Source organism: Patella vulgata, chromosome 5 (assembly GCF_932274485.2).
Source record: "Patella vulgata chromosome 5, xgPatVulg1.2, whole genome shotgun sequence".
NCBI lineage: Eukaryota > Metazoa > Mollusca > Gastropoda > Patellidae > Patella > Patella vulgata.
This window is the reverse complement of record NC_065883.2, coordinates 28,544,067-28,564,027: the sequence shown is the minus strand read 5'-3', so window position 1 is coordinate 28,564,027 and position 19,961 is coordinate 28,544,067. Positions and strand designations below refer to the sequence as shown.

The 19,961-nt window shown below is 32.8% G+C and overlaps 1 protein-coding gene across 1 annotated transcript; it reads left to right on the top strand.

Annotated features, from left to right (window-relative positions):
• The first annotated feature begins 612 nt into the window (after positions 1-612).
• Positions 613-16,697, top strand: LOC126822321 (aspartyl aminopeptidase). Its single transcript, XM_050551132.2, has 15 exons — positions 613-741; positions 3,692-3,767; positions 4,779-4,867; positions 4,986-5,099; positions 5,747-5,872; positions 6,427-6,551; positions 6,907-6,988; positions 7,560-7,667; positions 8,495-8,572; positions 8,704-8,784; positions 9,829-9,989; positions 10,937-10,976; positions 12,040-12,141; positions 14,557-14,724; positions 15,599-16,697. The coding sequence occupies exons 2-15, from the start codon at positions 3,710-3,712 to the stop codon at positions 15,644-15,646; spliced, it is 1,380 nt and encodes a 459-aa protein (XP_050407089.1). The 5' UTR covers positions 613-741; positions 3,692-3,709; the 3' UTR covers positions 15,647-16,697.
• The last annotated feature ends 3,264 nt before the right edge of the window (positions 16,698-19,961 follow it).

Below are 19,961 nucleotides of genomic sequence, written 5' to 3'. Positions count from 1 at the left end.
GACACTATAGCAACAATGGGCCACGAGGTATTTCTGGTCACTCGAGTCGAATGATAGTTGTCGTAGGCCGATTTTATACTGAGTCTGGATAATCAAGACACTATTACGACGATGGACCACGTGCAGAATTCTTTTTTTGATTTTTTCTATTTCACTTATTTTTTTTTTTTTAATTAAAATGTTATTTTTTTTTATAGATTTTTTTAATCTTAAATATTTTATTAATTTTTTTTTATATAGATTTTTTTTTATTTTAAAAAGATTTTTTTTTTTCTTAAATTTTAAAAAGATTTTTTTTTCTTTTTAATTTAAAAAGATTTTTTTTTTCTTTTTAATTTAAAAAGATTTTTTTTTTCTTTTTAATTTAAAAAGATTTTTTTTTCTTTTTAATTTAAAAAGATTTTTTTTTTCTTTTTAATTTAAAAAGATTTTTTTTTTCTTTTTAATTTAAAAAGATTTTTTTTTTCTTAAATTTTAAAAAGAATTTTTTTTTATTTTGTAAAACAAAAACAAAAAAATGTTTCTTATTTTTTACTTTTATTTTTTATGATTTTAAATGAAATACAAAAAAATAACCCCAAAAACGCTATTGCGACCATGGGCCACCATAGTCTAGGCCTATCTGTCCAGTTAGAGTTTATCGCAGCTAACTTGAAATCGTGAACACAAGAAAAGACAACTTGTGTCTGCATTTTCTTGATTATTATAGAACTGACGTTTTGATCAAAAGCGCCTGTAAAGGTGAGTATTTGGAGGACTGGCTATCAAAAAATAATTATTTAAGAAATGTAGATGGTTGTCAATCAACACTACTACTAATAGTAATTTAAATTAGTATACAAATACAAAATACGCCCACACATGTTGTTGAACAAACGGTCAAAAAATCTGTGCATGAAAATGAAATGATGAATTGAAATGGGGTTTAAGGTCCTACTGCGTTCTGCTCCGACTGGGCTAATGAAGAGGGTCATAAGCCAAATACAGTGTGCTATAATAAGGGAAAATTTGCCCAGACCGCATCGTTAGGCCTATAGGGTCAGTATATCAAATTCCAACTGCCATGGGATCTTTTACATGTAGGCCAACACAGTACCACATTTATTCATCCCATCTGAACGACTAGACAACTGTCCTTGTTAGGTCCTCCATCCAGCACCATCGTGATGAACATTCTTAGCCTAGATACACCGGGAGCAAACCTGCGACCTCCAGGCTAGCGAGCCAGCGTCTTTGCACTTACAATAGCCACCGTGGCTCCCTGTTGGTTGATAATTGGAGAGTCCTCAAAAGTGCATTCTCCTGACAGCTTTTTAATTTAAGGCCCTATTGAGACAAAAGAAATTGGATGAAAATATAAAATAATGATAGAAATAATTTTTAACGATGGATATCATGAAGTGAAAGATCAGTAAGAAACCATATTATTATGTATTGGAGTAGCATATTATGTCAAGGTCTATAAGGGTAAAGGTTAGGTTCAACTTTTGGGTTAGGATACCTAGCAAATATTAAAAACGAGTCCGGTAGACAACACTTCTGTGTGTCAGCTGTGGCAAAAAATGATTCCTTTTGGCGAACAAAGAAGAATCACAGTGAAAAATAGTAAGGATTCCAAAATAGCATTAGAACAGAGGTGGGGAAAAGCGGTATTTTAATATTATAGCTATAAAGGGATGGATTGGAACCGTCGGCGAACATCGTCCGATCAAAGACAGTCTTAAATGTATGACATAATGCCGCTGTTCAGGAAAATTTGTATGCCCGTCTGCATTATCCCAGTTAAAGCAGACAAGTAGGACATTGTCTAGGGACTCCAAAAAGAAACCAGTAATATAGTATGTGGCCCTATCATGTCAAACTGTCTTTGTCACAGGCTTCTATTTAAAAGGGTACACTGTGTCATTTATAATGACTTTTCCAAGACTAACTTGCAACAATTATTTTAAATCGAGTGATGTGACACTACCTGGTGTGTCAAAAGTCCAATAACAGCAAAACTATGGATATGTGCATGTACATGCAATGATACTTTCTACAACAAAACTACAGTAACTATCTCATTTAAATGTAAACCTCTGATGTCTACGCCGGTTATTATCCCCCAACTGCCTACTTGGGAAAATGTGCTGGTCTAATTTATATAAAAAGTTTAGATACATGAACATTTAGAGCAGATTAATACCATATATCAATCTGATTAAAAACACAGATCCTATTTCGTTTCGTTTTTTATAGTTCAAAATTTTGTTTTACTTGTCTTTAACAACACTAGGATCTGAAAGTTGTTATATTACCAGCGTTTTGGTTGAAGTGAGGGATAAGCCAATGAAGCGGTCTGTTTAATACGGCGACTTCTTGGTGTGCCATGCACGGAACGGAACTGTGGGTAAACCACTAGAAACGTCAACGCTGATTGATTAATCAATGTCTGACGTCAGAAGGTCAAAAGCCGCTCGTACGACCCCTGACACAACCCTCGAGTACAACTTGTCAGATCTTCATGTGGTGTAGGCCATCGAAAGTATAAAAAATCAAAACGAAATATAGATCTGTATTTTAATCAGATTGATTGACCACACATGTATATGTATGTAAGTGGTTTAATTTGGTCACCCAGTTAAGTCAAACGTCTTTTTATTACATTGTGCTAATTTACCAGACTGCCTCAGACCTTTGACGCGATGTCTATACAATAAGGTGATAGTATGTCATTTTAAAAGAAAACAGATAATCTGAAGGCTGGAACAGTGAGTGTCTCATTCTAAGAAAGTGGTAGAATCGTGTAAAGGCACACAAATTTCTTAAAGCCAAGCTACAGACATGGAAGTTATGATGTTAAAACTTGTTAATAACCAATGTCTGAAGTCCATTTTATATTAATTAATAATAATTAGAATATATTTGTAATGAAAAATAGAGGGCATGGAAATGGGCAAGTTTTGCCACTAAAACTCTTCTAAATTTAAACAAGTAGGTTCTAATCTTGAGTATGGCAATATTTCATGTTGTCATTCTTTATGGATACAATGTACAAGTAGAAGGAAATATTTATTAATACTTGAGTGTCAAAAATTTGCTTGGGGACTTGTAAGTGATCAAATCAACTGTTAGGCCTAGTATTACCAATGAAATAAAATTGTGCAAAATGGCAACAATCCATAAACAGGCTATATTGCATACAATGCATACAGAATTTTGTTACAATCCCCTGATGTAGCTTTTCTATTACCATGTAAAATAATAGCTGTGACTAATCATATTGTCATGCAAGTTCAAGCCCTTTATTTAATGTTAGCTATTCACAAAAACTGGATTTATATAAAGAATATTATATATTATTTGTTTGAATTCTCCAGGATTAACTGCATCTTTGCCATGTTAGTTTCGTAATTGTTGTAATACGATTTTTAGACATATACGCATAATGGACTTTTTGTATACGATTTGAAAAAACAACTTCGCCATTTTCTAAAAAAAATATTCCCCAGGAATTGTAAATTTTTTGAAATATATTCCCCAGGAAAATTCTATCCCTTTTTCTTGATATAATATCCAGGTTAGCTTGTGGGTATAGGCTATACATCTACCGGTAATTAGATCTAAGGCAGTTGGTGTTTTTGCATCTCTGAATGGCTGTAAATTAAACTTCTTTTTTGGATAATTTTCGGTTTTTTTTTTCATACTTCAGGAAAAGTCTGAGACGATTATGGCTGCAGCTAAACAATTTGTTAACTTTATCAATAAGACACCATCACCTTTTCATGGTAGGTATTGTCTGATCTATATTAAATTGATATGCATTATTTAGATAAGTAAAATGAATAATCCCATTGAATTTCAGCAATTTCTGTAAAAAAAAACTACTGCTCGATGGCGCATGCCTTGTTTAGATTTACGTAAACTGGTCTGGGCAGAATATTTTACTCATTTTATATACCCACTTAAACTAAATAGAAAATATTTTTTATACTAAAATATGTCTAGGATTTAATTTGCAGAAGGAAAAAAGTTAAAGATACATTATGGGAGATTCGATAACGAGTTGGCATTTCTCACTATAATAGTTAAAAACTAGATAATGTAAAGGCAATTTGCTGAAAATTTCATTTACATTGATCCACTATGAACCAAGAACAAAACGATTGAAATTTCCACCTAACCTCGATCATCATTACTAAAGTCAGCACGATAAACATCATAGTCTTGATTATCCATTTAATCGTTAAATCGTGATGGAAAGTTATGCAGTAAATCAGCTCATAATCCACTAAAGATCGCAGGTTAGCGATGGCACTAGAGTTGATTATGGTCTGGATAGGTTAATTAATGTCTAATTAATAATTTAGATAATAATAAAGAAAGACCTGCAATAGACAGATTTAGTGAGGTACAGTGTAATTAACCCACACAGATGTCAGCCCTTTCAGTGATTGTAGCATCCTAACAAATTTATCTTTATCTTGTTCCTATCTTGAACTGATTAACAGACTTACATTGTTCCTACTTTCACAGAAACATTCTGAATTTAGGATCAACTAAGATTAAGATACTAATTCTAATCCATCTCCTAGTAACGCAATGATTCTGTTAGTTTTCTAAAACAAATTGCAGAAGGAATATTAATAATCATCCCCGGAACCTACATGGTAAATGTTTCTACATAAAATTTCCTTATTTGGCACCATATGTCCTGAAAGCTACATGGATTAAGCTGATTCTTGTGTTGAAAGTATAAAATTATAATGTAGCTGTTATTTGAATTGTGTATTATTCAGCTGTTGATGAAATCAAGAAAAGGCTATTGACAGCAGGCTTTACAGAATTGAGAGAAACAGATCATTGGAACATACAACCATTAAGCAAGGTTAGAGCTAGAAAAACAAACTATAATCTCTTTGTCATGCTAATCCATAATAAATATGATTTTACTGATTAAAAACTGTACTTTTATTTTTATTAACTTCTCTTGATTTTGTTTTCAGTATTTTGTAACGAGAAATGAATCGACTATAATTGCGTTTGCTGTTGGTGGTCGTTATGAACCAGGAAATGGTTTTACAATTGTTGGAGCCCATACGGACAGTCCATGTTTAAAGGTAGATAAGAGTAACATTATTAGCCCAAATTTATCATACCTATCAGACAAAATACAAAATTATAGAACTAAAGGATCCTCCCTCTGAACAGAAGGCTTAACAGAAATATTTGTTAACCCTGAACTTGAGCCCATTCAAAATACTGTATGAAAACTATTCAGTACGGTTGATTTACTATTATGTGCTACAGGAAAGCTTAAAGGGACAATAACACTCTTGCTGGCTTGACAGCTCCAGAAAATAAAAAATAGCCTTATTCTAAGTACTAGATGTGTTAGTGTCCTACCTGTTGTGTAAAATTATCCATTAAATCCTATTTTACTTGTCCAGAGGGTTCAAAAATATTTTTAAATCCAAGTAACATATCAAAAGCTTTACGTCAGGCTTTTCAAATCTTTTAGTTGAATTTTTCTAATTTTTTAAATTAGGTGTGTTAAGATGAAATTTGTATCATCAATTAATTGGAATATTGTAAAATAGTAGAATTTGTTGACCAGAATAAAGATTGGGACATATTATTCAGTTACAACAAGAGTGGTATTGAGCCTTTAATGGCTAGTACTATTTATTTAACTGTTTAACTGAGCATAGTTGAAAATAAAAAAAAGCTCTAAATCTGTATGCATGTTTGATTTATATGTTTGAAGGTGAAGCCAGTATCTGGTAAAATAAAGAGTGGTTATTGTATGGTTGGTGTTGAATGTTATGGGGGTGGCATATGGAATACCTGGTTTGATCGAGATTTAACAGTTGGAGGTCGGGTCATGGTTCAGGTAACTATTCAAATATATTAAACTATTCAAAGAGGAGCAGGCCTTTCTGTTGGAAGCAAGCATTGTTTGTGCCCATGTATTCCATCATGGGTAAAACATGTATGCCATTGACTGCAGTTTAATCGTTTTCGTATAAGTGTCATTCTAAATTTAATGGAAGCATATTTATCTATCTTGTAGAATCATGGCAGTCCTTTCCAGTGTTTGTAAATTTCAATGTAAAAATAAAATTAGATTTGGAGTATCTATTCCCTTTATGTGTGTCTTATGTCATGTTGTTACACAGAGATCCTGCTTTGATTGATGAATAACCGGGCCCATTATAGTTGAAAAAGTTTGAAAAGAAATCTTTATAATGAGTATATATCTCATTTCAAGTCTCAAGACCTTGTACTGATGGCAATACCAAAACCCCTAAAGCAAAATTGGCTTTGGTTATTGTGCCTATTGCTTGGTTTTCAAACTGTAATACACACCTGTTTTGGGGGCTTGAGGGCCCACAGGGTGGCAGTTTATACAGTTGATGTATTGATCTCTATTTCTTCTTTCTGTAGAATAAAGGTAAGATAGAACATCGTTTAGTACATGTTCAGCGACCGATATTACGAATACCACATCTGGCTATACATCTACAGAGAGATATGAATGATAGTTTTGGTCCAAATAAAGAAAATCATGTGTAAGTTAGTTAAACTAATGCTGGTAGGTTTTATTATTCAGTTCCTATAGAATCGTGCTTTTTATCGAGATACCAAATACTAATTCTTTTTTATACACCCACATTTTTTATACGCCCACATTGAAATGTGGTTGTATATTGTCAGAACTTCAGCTCTTCATCTAATGTTACATAATGCCCCTTTAAGAAAATCTAATCAAATGTCAATTGTAGATAATTTTGTGACTTGGATTCAATTGAATTAAAAAGAGGTCCATCAAAAGATTTTAGCAAAGATTAAAAGTGACTCTGACTTGTTTAGATCATAACCTGTATATATTGTCTGCTGCATCATCATATTATTGTTTCTTTTCAGATGTCCTATATTAGCTACATGTTTACAGACAGAATTGCAAGGGTTTCCCTGTCCAAAGGAAGCACCTCCTGGTGCACTTCAGGTTAGTTCTAATCAACTGGTTTTACACACCCACAAGGAAATGTGGTCATATTGTTGTCGCCCCTGTCTGTACATCCACCGTCCACAATTTCTTGTGAACACTCTAGAGACTGCATTTATTACCTGATAGTTTTCAAATTTAAGTATGTTGTTTACATTATTGAGATGAAGAAACCTATTTAATTTCTGTCTTGAGTAATGGCCCTTGTTTCACTTTGTACAACCTTGTGAATCATCAAATAACAAAGGTCGTATAAAATCTATGTACATAATATGAATTAGTAAAACAGGAAAGCTTATCATATTTCAGCAATTTCTGTTAATTACTTCTAGAGTTATGTCCCTTGTTTCACGGGAAAGGGGGGGAGCGAATGGTTAGCCCGTACGCACTGTATCATAAGGTCTGTCATTGAGTCAACTGGCAAGGTTTTGATTCCCTGGTTGTACGTGACAAGGAGTAGGGTCGCCTGTCGTAAATAATGTACAATTGGCAAGTTGCCCGTACGATTATTTGAAATAATGGTACTGTATTAAAATCTGTATTTTAAAAGCATTTAATTTTCTTATAACAGTTTGAGAAACATGTACCTAGTTTAGTCAGTTTATTGTGTGCTGAACTAGGAATAGAGAAAGAGCAGATGTTGGATTTTGAATTGTGTTTGGCTGATACTCAACCTGCAGTACGTATAATTAATATAAACTATATAATATACCACTATATTTAATACGCAACCTTCATTAAGTATTATTAATATAAACTATATAATATACCACTAGATCTGATACGCAACCTGCAGTAAGTATAATTAATATAAACTATATAATATAACACTAGATCTGATACACAAACTGCAGTAAGTATTATTAATATAAACTATATAATATACCACTAGATCTGATACGCAACCTGCAGTAAGTATAATTAATATAAACTATATAATATAACACTAGATCTGATACACAAACTGCAGTAAGTATTATTAATATAAACTATATAATATACCACTAAATCTGATACACAACCTGCAGTAAGTTTAATTAATATAGACCATATGATATACCACTAAATCTGATACACAACCTACAATAAGTATAATTAATATAAAACTACAAGTATTGTAATATGGTCGTGGGCACTCTACAGACATTTATTAGCTAATAATTTTAAAATTTATGTATGTTGTTTACATTAGGGAGATGAAGAAGTCTATTTACCCTAGCTTAACTTTATTGAACCTTGTGAACACTCTAAAGACTAAAATGATCATCGAATCTGCATGAAATTGATATGCATCATTTAGATTAGTGAAACGAAGAATCCTATTTAATTTCAGCTATTTCCGTATATGACTTCTAGATTTATGGCCCTTGTTTCACTTTGTTGAACCTTGTGAATGCTCTAATGTTATAATTCGATCTGTATGATATTGTATATGCACCCATTACCTACAAAAGAATAGATGAGGTGGTTTAATATTGTTGTATATTTTTATTTATATATTTATAGGCTATTGGAGGTATATTTGAAGAATTTATCTTTGCACCCAGATTAGATAATCTACTTAATGCTTACACTGCTGCTGAGGTGAGTTGAACTGATCAAGGCTAATTTTCGCACCATAAAGATGTTCATTTCTGTCCATTTTCAATTGCATTTTAGAACTACTTGTCCAGAAAATCTATGGAATAGTTGATTGTATGGAAATTTCATTTCAGGGACTTATTGAATCCTGTGAAGATCAATCACTTCAAGGTGATACTAATGTTCGACTCATCTGTCTGTTTGATAATGAAGAGGTAAACAAAATTCCACATATTATAACCACTAAAACTGACCGATCTGTACTGCATGTAAAAGATCCTCTTTTTTGTCTCCCATCTTTCAAAGAAAGCATGGGACTATTAAAATGGGTTTGTCTGTCTGTCCGTCCATCCATCTGTCCGTCACACTTTTTGGGACACAATAACTCTCCTTCTAATTTAGATAGAATGTTCAAACATGTAGGTGTTTATTAGGGCAATGCCGTGATGGAGTTCAAAGATGATCATTTTCTGCAATTTGATTGGTTGATGCTTTGGGACACGTTAACCTTAGTTCCAATTAAGTGAGAATGATGAAACTTGGTGTATAGTTTCATTACATCAATACCTTGACTAAGTTCGATAATGAGCATTTTCTGCTCAGGGTAAGCAGAGCGATAAGCAATTTGATTGGCCGAGACTTTGGAACACGATAACTCTCCTTCAAAATGAGCTAGAATGTTCAAACTTGGTGTAGGCGTTCATTAGGCGAATGCCTTGATGGAGTTCGAAGATAAACATTGTCTGCTTACGGTAAGCAGCGATAAGCAATCTGATTGGTTGATGCTTTGGGGCACGATAACTTTGGTTATGATTAAGTGAAAGTGATGGAACTCTGAGTATAGATTCATTATATCATTACCTTGACTAAGTTCGATGATGAGAATTTTCTGCTTAGGCTAAAGAGAGATAAGGAGTTTGATTGGTCAATACTTTAGAACATAACAACCTTGTTTTTAATTGAGGTAGAATGTTTAAACTTGATGCAGATGTTCATTAGGTGAATGTCTTGACTGAGTTCAATGATTAACATTTCAAGGTAAAGCTAAGCTTTGGGACAAGATAAATTTGATTCTATCTGATAGAAAGTGATGATGAAACTTAGTGTATAGTTGATAATCAGTTTGATTGCTTGATACTTTTGAAAAAAAAAAATGTGCGATTAATTAATTATTAATATGTGTCATCTATTTATTTTGGGGTTTTGGCAGGGGACATCAGCCTCACAGTTGGCTTGTTAATTTTGATTTTGTGTTTAAGGTTGGATCACAGAGCGCTCAAGGAGCAGCATCAACCCTTCAAGAACTTGTATTAAGAAGGATCAGTGCTGAAGCTAAAAACCCTACAGCTTTTGAAGAATCCATCCCTAAATCTTATATGTTATCTGCTGACCAGGCTCATGCTATACATCCTAACTACTCGTAAGTTAGATTTTGGGCATGTGTGCGAGATGTTGATGAGCGAGTATCTTGTTTATTCTGATTTTTGCACTACATTGTAATCGGACCCACTTTCTATCATCCCAGTGTTGTACCAGGAAGTGTTCTATTTATATCAGATAATCTTGTTGCAAATGGTTATGTATAGAGAATCTCCTACCAGTCTTTTTTGATATCAAAAAATATCAACACAAGTTGATAAAGTAACAAAAAACGAGGCTCTGCCGAGTTTTTTTTTTACTTTATTAACGAGTGTTGATATTTTTTGATATCAAAAAAGACAAGTAGGAGATTTTATTTATCACCCAATCCCTTCTTACATGCACAAATAGATAAATATAATTCTTTGCTGTAGATTTCACTTTTACTGAACATTACGGCGTAGTGATACACCATTTTTTGACAGCAATTCAACCATTGCAAAGTCCTTTATATTGACCCAGTGTTTCCATCAAGGTCAATTGAATAACAATAGTTCATTTTTAATAAAAAAAAAAGTTACTTTTAATAAGAAATGAACTGTTCTTTGAAAAAGTAGTTCCTTTTCAACTGACCAATCAAATTCATGTACAGCGGTAGATTATGAAATATATCACACAAGCGATATCTACTGTAGAATGTATTATTGGGTGATAAAACCCAATAACCACTCAGAATCATTCCCATATAAGATTTCTAATAATCCAATAAATTTGCAGTTCTATTTGATTGCTCAATTAGTTTACATGATCTGAACGCTAACTTAATACAAATATTTGAGATGTTAATGTAGTATATTATAAACAACATCTGGTTGAGGTTTTCTATTGTAATAGATCAATTAAATACATAAACTGACCATGATTTATTATTACAACATCAGTAAGATATGTATTTTACTTAATAGTGTACAATTTAAATCTTGTTTTAATCTTCTAATCTTTTTTTAGTGAAAAGCATGAATCAAATCATCAACCAGGTTTTCATAAGGTAAACTACAGCCATTTAAAGTTTATACAGTAAACTTCGCATAAGTCGGATCTAAGTGGACTGATCAATATTATTATTATTATCCGAGTTAAGCAAAGATCCGAGAAAGTCGAAGACCAAAATTCAATCTTAGCTTTTCAAGCTAACATTTCAAGCTTTTGTTCATAGGTGCGAGTTGATAACTTCCGTTTTGGTGCGAGTAGATAACTTCCGTTTTGTCACCATCTTTGAAAAATGTCCTAAATTTTCCCGGAAAGTATATCATACAGCAGACAGCGAGTTTCAAATTTTCCGGGAAAATTCTATTATTTTGTCGTGTCAAATAGTAAATAGGCTGATTTGAGTCAAAATGAAAGGGGAAACTATTTTGGGGCTCTGTGCATGGAATAGCTAACTATGTTTCAGACCATCGAGACGAAACTGACTTAGTCAAATTCTGAACATACTGCCAATCCGACTTAGGAGAAGGAAAAAAAGCCGGAATTAGATCAAATGGACCAAACATTTTGATCCGAGTTGAGCAAAGATCTCTCTTAGGAAATCCGACTTACGCCCAGAAATTTAATAAAAAAACCCTGCAGGATCAAAGGGTCGAAACGATTTTATCCGAGTTGAGCAAAGATCCAACTTATGCCATGTTTACTGTATTTCTTTGTTCTATCTCTTCTGTGCAGTCATCATGCATATACATGTATTACAAATTGAATTAAACTTCCTGTGCTAAATTCCATGTTAAGAAACCGCTAAATAAGACATGATTACGGCAACAAGTTTAAATAATAATGACACACGTAATACCCTTTTAATTTGTGCCTTTGCATTCCAGGTCTTAAACTTACTCCATTTCATCAGTGCCCTCTTTACAGTGCCATTATTTCAGTACACTCACTGCAACATCTACATGTTATTTCAAGACTGTTTAATTTACACTTACACATTGTTGGAACTTTATTAGATTTTGAGGTTGCTTGTATAAAGTTATCTGTAATAAATTTAGCAGAAAACCACACCCTCATACATGAATTTTTTATCCCTAACTATATTTAATATTTTCTGTTTGTAGGGTATTGTGATCAAATTTAATGCAAATCAGCGTTATGCATCAACAGCAATAACCTCAACTATATTGCGTGAAATTGCTAAGAGAGTTAATGTGCCTTTACAGGTAGGACTGATATTATCAATTAGTGTTTATTGGAACTATTGCTAACACTGATTTACCCTCTGGATTAAGGATGTCAAATATTTTTTTACTGCACTTGACTAAGGCTGTGCAAAAATATCGATATAATCGATAATCGGTAGAAGTTATTTAGCGATACAATAATCGATATTGAAATTCAAATATCGATTATCGGTATATTTACCTTCTGACGGCAAGTTACGGCCACTTTCACATGACTGAACTTGCCGTAGTCTGGCATGCAGACGAATGAACGAATACACAACGTCAACACAACAACTATTTTCCCCTCTGCTTACAAACTGGCACATTTTAAATATATATTATTGTAAAAAAACTAAACTTTAAGATTAAATACATTATTTTAATATTTTCGTTGTTTTTGTTGTTATTACTAGTTGAAACTAAAATAGGTCACGCACTTTGTGAACAATGACGATCGCACATGATATAGTAAAATTAGAATTATCTCCCTTCTTTGCTCTTGATTGATTTGTAGAGAAATTGTCTGCTTTCACGATAAAACTAATTGTATTATTAATGATCAACTCAGCTTTTATTACTAAATCATGTCAGATACAGCCCATACAAAACACGTTTTTGACTTCCCATGAAAATATCTATATCTCTCGTAATTTCTTGGAAGAATTCTACTTTGGTTTTCGTCAAAATTAACCAATCATAAAAATTCTACTTTGAAAGCCGGTAATTATTTTTTTATTGTCCAATCAATAGACGCCTTCTATTATATTTTATTCTATTATTAGTAACACTGTGTGATCGCCAGTAACTTGCAAAGAGAAACCATGTATTGTCTTTGTATTTATCTGAGATATTGGAATAAAAAAAAGGTTCAAATGAATCAAGAACAAAACTTAGAATAATACTCAAGTTAATCCTACATTTAGCAACTAATTATTTTACATTAATTGATTTTTTTACGTACAGTATTAGACTAGGATAATAACACTACTGTAACTCGATCAACACAAATAACAGGTCGGTAAAGTTCGGTTTTTCCGGAAGAATGATTGATAATCGATTATTATTGATAATCGCTGACAAATTCTTGCCGATAATCGATATTGAAATTTCATATCGATTCCCAGCCTTACACTTGACAGTAAACAACTGTATCTTCCATATTAATCTCAAAGTATGAATAAAGACCGAATGTTGTTTTATATATTGTTTTATTCTTTAACCTACATTCTTTTGTCTGAGGTTGCACCCTATAGATACGAAAGAACAAGACAAATTTAGCGATGTATATCATAACTCACAACTGTCACTCATGTTTAAATCAGACAATTTTCATAGGAAATATATTTCACAGGTTTCGCTAATAAACGGAATTATCCTTTTTCATCAGGTGTGTTGCCAAATACTGTTAATTGGTATCCAAGGATAATAAGTCAATATGCTTATGTATACATTTATGTCACAGCTTGGGGGTGTGGTCAGCTGATATATACATTGCAAAAAATCACCAACCCTAGCTAGAGAGAGAGAGAGAAATGGGGTTTAACATCCATTCGACACAAACTAGGTCATTTCTGGACTAACATGGTTCAATTTTATTTCCATAATTCGCTTGCGCGTAGGGGTCTTTAGCAGTAGGAGGAAACCGGAGGACCCGGAGAAAACCCACGAGGTTGGACAGGTGACCCTACTCCTTGTCACCTACAACCGGGGAATAAAAACCACGCCAGTTGACTCAATGACAGACTTTATGATACAGCGCGCAAGTGCTAACCATTCAGCCATCCACCCCCCACCCCCCCACAATCCTAGCTAAATATTACTATTACAGATAATCAGATAAACTTTTTGCATTATTATCATGATAACTACACTTTAATAAATGAAAAATGGCTATGTATTATAAATTAAGATTTAAAGGGACATTAGGTAAAATTAGATAAAGAGCTGACAGTTCTCGCTGTAATAGTTCAAAAATAGATAATGAAAACAAAATTTGCTGAAAATTACAGCCAAACTGCTTCATTCTGAACTGAGATATTAATGATCCATTTTCACGTTGAATTATCCATTACAAAATGTATTGAAATCCACTAAAGATCTCAGGCTAACGATGGCATCGAGAGTTGATCATGGCATTAATCAGTTAACTAATGTCAAATTAATAATTTAGATAACATTTCAGGTCTAAAGAAAAACCTACAATAGGCAGATTTAGCTCATGCATAATGCATGTTCAAGTTTTTCTGATGATTATCAACAGGGTATTTTCCCCTTTCATTTAAAATCGTTTGGAGAAAAGGGAATTTTAATTCATTGACCAGCTTTCAGAAAACCATTAATTTTTTTTATCTGCAAAATGACTTCTGCTTGGTATATATTGTGTTTGTGACCTGCACTTAATTTATGTTTCAGGATTTTGTAGTGCGAAATGATTCTCCTTGTGGTTCTACTATTGGTCCAATCATGTCAGCTAAACTTGGGATACCCACCTTAGATATTGGAGCCCCACAACTTAGTATGCATTCTATCAGAGAGATGGGTTGTACTTCATCAGTATCCCAGGCTATTAATTTATACAAGGTATAATTCTGTATTCCGAAATTATTTTAGGTTAGACTTTGAGGTTTTTGATTGAAGGTTGACACTGCTGCATCTTGCCGAGCAACAGTCCAAGCCAGTGTTCTTGGGTTTGTCTATTTTTAAATACATTATGTCCCTTTGTTAACTTCTGTTTAAAGACTTTTGCAAAACATTCAAAATTGACTCTACAGGCTATTCGTCTAAAGTTGATGAAACTTGCAATCTGATTAAAATACAGATCTATATTTCGTTTCGTTTTTTTATACTTTCAATGACCTACACTACATGAAGATCTGACAAATTATAGCAATAGGTCACGTCAGGGGTCAAAAGACCGACTTATGACCCTATGACGTCAGACATTTGATTAACCAATCAGCATTGATGTTACTAGTGGATTACCCACAATTCCGTGAAAAACACGCCTAAAGCTCGCCGTAACAGACCGTTTCATTGGTTTATCCCTGACACCATTCAGAACACGAGTTAAATAACAACTCTTCCAGATCCAAGTTAAGTAGAGACAAGTAAAACGAAATTTTGAACTATAAAAACGAAACGAAATAGGATGTGTGTTTTAACCAGATTGATGAAACTCGGTGAAGGGCTTGTATTTATATTTAACATGTAGTGTAAGTACCAGTAAGAGTGGACTGATAATATAATAATATCACAATAACATTATTAACTGAAAATCAAGGTTTTCAAACCATCATTTCTCAGTTTTAAGTGGATAGAATTGAACATTATTATGATTTAAAATATTGTATTTTGAAAGAGTAAAGTTTTATTTATGCATGTGATTAAAAGATATTCTAGAGCATCAATGGTTAATGATTATTTAATTGTAATACTCTTCTTTCTATTATTTCAGGGATTTTTTCAACTGTACCCAGAAGTATTTTCGTCCCTGAAGTTTTAACTCTTTTAAGAGAACAAAAAAACTTTAGCAACATATTGTGATATGATACACTGGTAGATAATCAAAATGAATAGTATGAATAAAATATCATCATAAAAAAATAGAAGAATTTACTACGATTTTTGATGAAATCCTTGAAATTATATCAGTTAATAAAGAAAATTATTTGTTGATCCATTGATATATGCACATACTTTTGAAAATTTGTTATATTTAGTTGGTTATATTAATAATATGGATGAACCAGGTGCTGTCAAAATTTATTTTTCAATTGTTTGTTGATAACAAAATTTCGATATATTTCTACATTTTGCATACATCCCATTTTTTTCATGATCATACATAATAAAATTAAGGGTGCCAAAAGAATTATAAAGAAACCTCTAGAGATGGCAAAATTTACTCTGTGATGCAGTAATTAATGTAAAATTGATTATGATCATGGCTATTTATTTAAAGTAATGACTTTATAAGATTTGATGTATTACAATTTAGAATTTATTGTTAACTGATTGAAGTACATAATCACATTTGTTTTACAATCAAATGTAGGATACCAGAAATAAATAAGGAATTAATCAATTATAGTGTTTATTTGAAAAAAATTTTTATTGTAAGGTACATAAGTCTGTCACTTTCTTGTGACCACGCTACTTATCAGCATTTTTTTTAAATTCACAGGGTTTGTTCATTGTACATAAAAAGGGTTTGTGTTTCACAATTTTTGGACAGTGGGACATTTTAGTTAGGGTTAAAAGAGGTCAGAATTCAGTCACAAGGCAGCAGGAGGTAGGGTCAATAATAAGCTTCAATTCCCTTTAATCGACATCAGCTACAAATATTTCTTATGTGGCATATGGTATTCTAAATAATATTTATAATTACCACCAAAAAAAAAGAAAGAAAATTAGGCACACCCAAACGTCCCTGAAAAGAATAATTCATGATGTTTAAACAGCCTTTATCAGGTTTATAAAACGGTATTTTATAATCAATGTACATGACAAGGAATACTAGACCTACTATTAAAATTCTAAATAATTCAACCTCATATCGCTCGTTTTTATTTAAATTTATAAAATCTATTTCAAACCATTGGACACCATCATTGGAAACAGTATATGGGCCTATTGTATTGTTACCAGCACTGGCAGATACACTTTAGTACGTGGACACTTAATATCAATACTATCATAATTCGAAAGCTGCATTTGAAGAGTAAATGTCGACGACAGAATTAATGAGTTATTCCTGTACTCGTCTAGAAATGCAAAGCTGGTAATATTGTACTTATATAATCTATTGAATTGGTGTTGATTTTACCCGTTAAGCCAGTTTACCAGCCGCTGTCGACATTAGCGATGTAGTCATAACAAATATCACCCGATAAATTGATCTACAGTATAGCTACCGGTGTCGTGATGTCAGTCGATACTTCATTTCGTTATAAAATAAAATACCATGACACTTTCACAAGTAAAATAGTAAGCTTAATTCCTAATGATGGGAATTGAAATATATAGGGTTCTTTTATGTCAACGAGTGCACGGATGGGTTTCGGTTTTTTCATTCCATCCGAACGACTGCTAGACGCCTTTTTCACTACCAGGCCCTCCGTTCTGTTATAACTTGACTTGAATTGATCTCTACATGAAATGAAATGAAATAAAATGGGGTTGAGCGTCCTTTTTATACACCGAGCCGGCGTAATGAAGACTGTCAATGGTTCTTCTGTAGGCCTAAGCCATAATGAGTGCACTGGTGGGCGGTTTTCGGTACCATGCGGAGTACATCCATTCTTTACAAGGCCAACTTGCGAGGGGGAACCAGACTGAAAAAGAAATAGAACTTTTGGGGGTCGAGTATGATATGAACATGTCAAATAAGATTAATACCTACTACTACTACTACTAGTACTACTACCTATAGTAATATAATAAAGACGAGATATTATGTTATTTTTACTATTTCGTGTGACATTTAATTATTAACTACTGTTGAAATTTAGTAATACACGCCTCCTGCAAATAATTAATACCATGCGGAATCGGTAATGTACTTATTTCCCCTACGTTTTTCATGGTCAGTAAATTTGACACGACCGTTAAAATGATCATGTCAAATTAAATAATCCGAACTTATAGAAGGGTGTCAGATCGTTAATCTATGGAAATATTCGTTTCATAAAATTTAATAATCCAGCAGATCAGTCCTCCAAATTAATACTTACAAATGATTTGACTGACGTTTAACGTGATTGATTTGTCGGAGTATGAAGTTCATATTTTATTCTATTATGTTTCTATAAAGTATATATAAAGAAGATTTATTGAGTCAAAGAACACGGATTGGACGCGTGCCAACCCCACCCGTCGGTACAGATATTGCTGACAAAATCATTATTATCTGAACGATTGAAATATAAAGTTTGAATTGTCAAACTACTGTAAGGATATTATACCGGGCATGGTCTTTTTATTATCCCCGCTAATAATATTTTTTCTTCTATTGATTAACAAAACAACATGAAAGAAAGTTACTGAAACGTTTCATATTTGAATTGTACACAAAAAGGCTGAATGGTATTATTTAGATAGTAATTCAGAAGACAAAAAAACCTAAAGCAATAATAAAGTTTTGATGTAGATATTAGCGGAATAACTTTTCAAACATTATAGAATCATAAAGATGGCGGAGTAAAAAATAAAAGAAGGAATTTAAACGTCAAATAGCGATTGAGAGATTTTTGTGTTTTAAAGTCACAACGGTTCAGTATGTTTGGCGCATGCCGGGAAAGTTCCACAGGGTTTTCCAACCTGGTTTCTACTTGTCAGTGGTGTAAGACGGGGTGCCTGGCAAAGATAAGAAGTTAGTTGTTCGGATGGAACGAAAACCTGAAGTCCATCAAGCCGTTTGATGCAGAAATATATGTAATTTCTCAAACTCTATATTTCACTGTTATTCTTACTGTAGTAGTTATAGGGGTTAACGTCTGCTTCTACCTAGGGTGATATCGCAAATAACCGTTATTTTGACTTGCCGCCAATTATATTAAAAGCTGATTTAACTACATCTCTTAATATAGCATATAACTATTACACAGAAAATATTGGTCTTGCAGTAACCTTCCCATGAACATATAGCGCTATATACCCCGGCTTGACCTTTTAAATATGGTTAAACTAAGACACTAAAATGGATATAAATTCATTGTTGAATTCCAATAAAACTGTCAAATAATGTAAACCCCACAATAAATTTTTATTAGTGCACGAAATCTAAGAATTTTGAATGCGTTTAGTGTAAATCTACTGAATTTTATATTAGAACTATAACTTTTGAAAACACTGATGATTTCTAAAAACAAATAACTAAGAATATATTTTTTTCTTCTATAGAATTTAAGTTTGACAGTAACGTAGGACATTTTTCAATTCAAGATATAACGTTTGCAAATTTCTTAATATCCTATTTTTGGGGATATTTTTTCTTTCTTTTGATTGGCCAAGATTTTGGAACACGATAACTCTCCTTCAAATTGAGCTAGAATGTTCAAACTTGGTGTAGGTGTTCATTAGGTTAATGCCTTGATGGAGTTCGAAGATGAGCATTTCCTGCTTAGTGTAAGCAGAGATAAGCAATTTGATTGGTTGATGCTTTGGGACACGATAACTTTATTTCTAATTAATTGAGAGTGATGAAACTTGGTGTATAGTTTCAATACATCGATCCCATTACTGAGTTTGATAATGAGCATGCTCTGCTCAGGATAAGCAGAGCGATAAGCAATTTGATTGGTCTAGACTTTGGAACACAATAACTCTCATTCTAATTGAGTTAGAATGTTCACATTTGGCGTAGGTGTCTATTAGGTGAATGCCTTGATGGAATTCGAAGATGAGAATTTTCTGCTTAGGGTAAGCAGAGATAAACATTTTGATTGGTTGATACTTTGGGACACTATAACTTTAGTTCTAATTAAATGAGAGTGAGGACACTTGGTGTACAGCTTTATGACATAAATACCTTGACTAAGTTCGATAATGAACATTTTCTGCTGAGGGTGAGCAGAGCGATAAGCAATTTGATTGGTCGAGACTTTGGAACACAATAACTCTCTTCTAATTGAGGTAGAATGTTCAAACTTGGTGTAGGCGTTCATTAGGCGAATGCCTTGATCTAGTTCGATGATGAACATTGTCTGCTTACGGTAAGCAGAGATAAGCAATCTGATTAGTTGATGCTTGTAGGCATGATAACTTTGGTTGTAATGAAATGAGAGCGATGAAACTATGAATATAGATTAATTATTTCA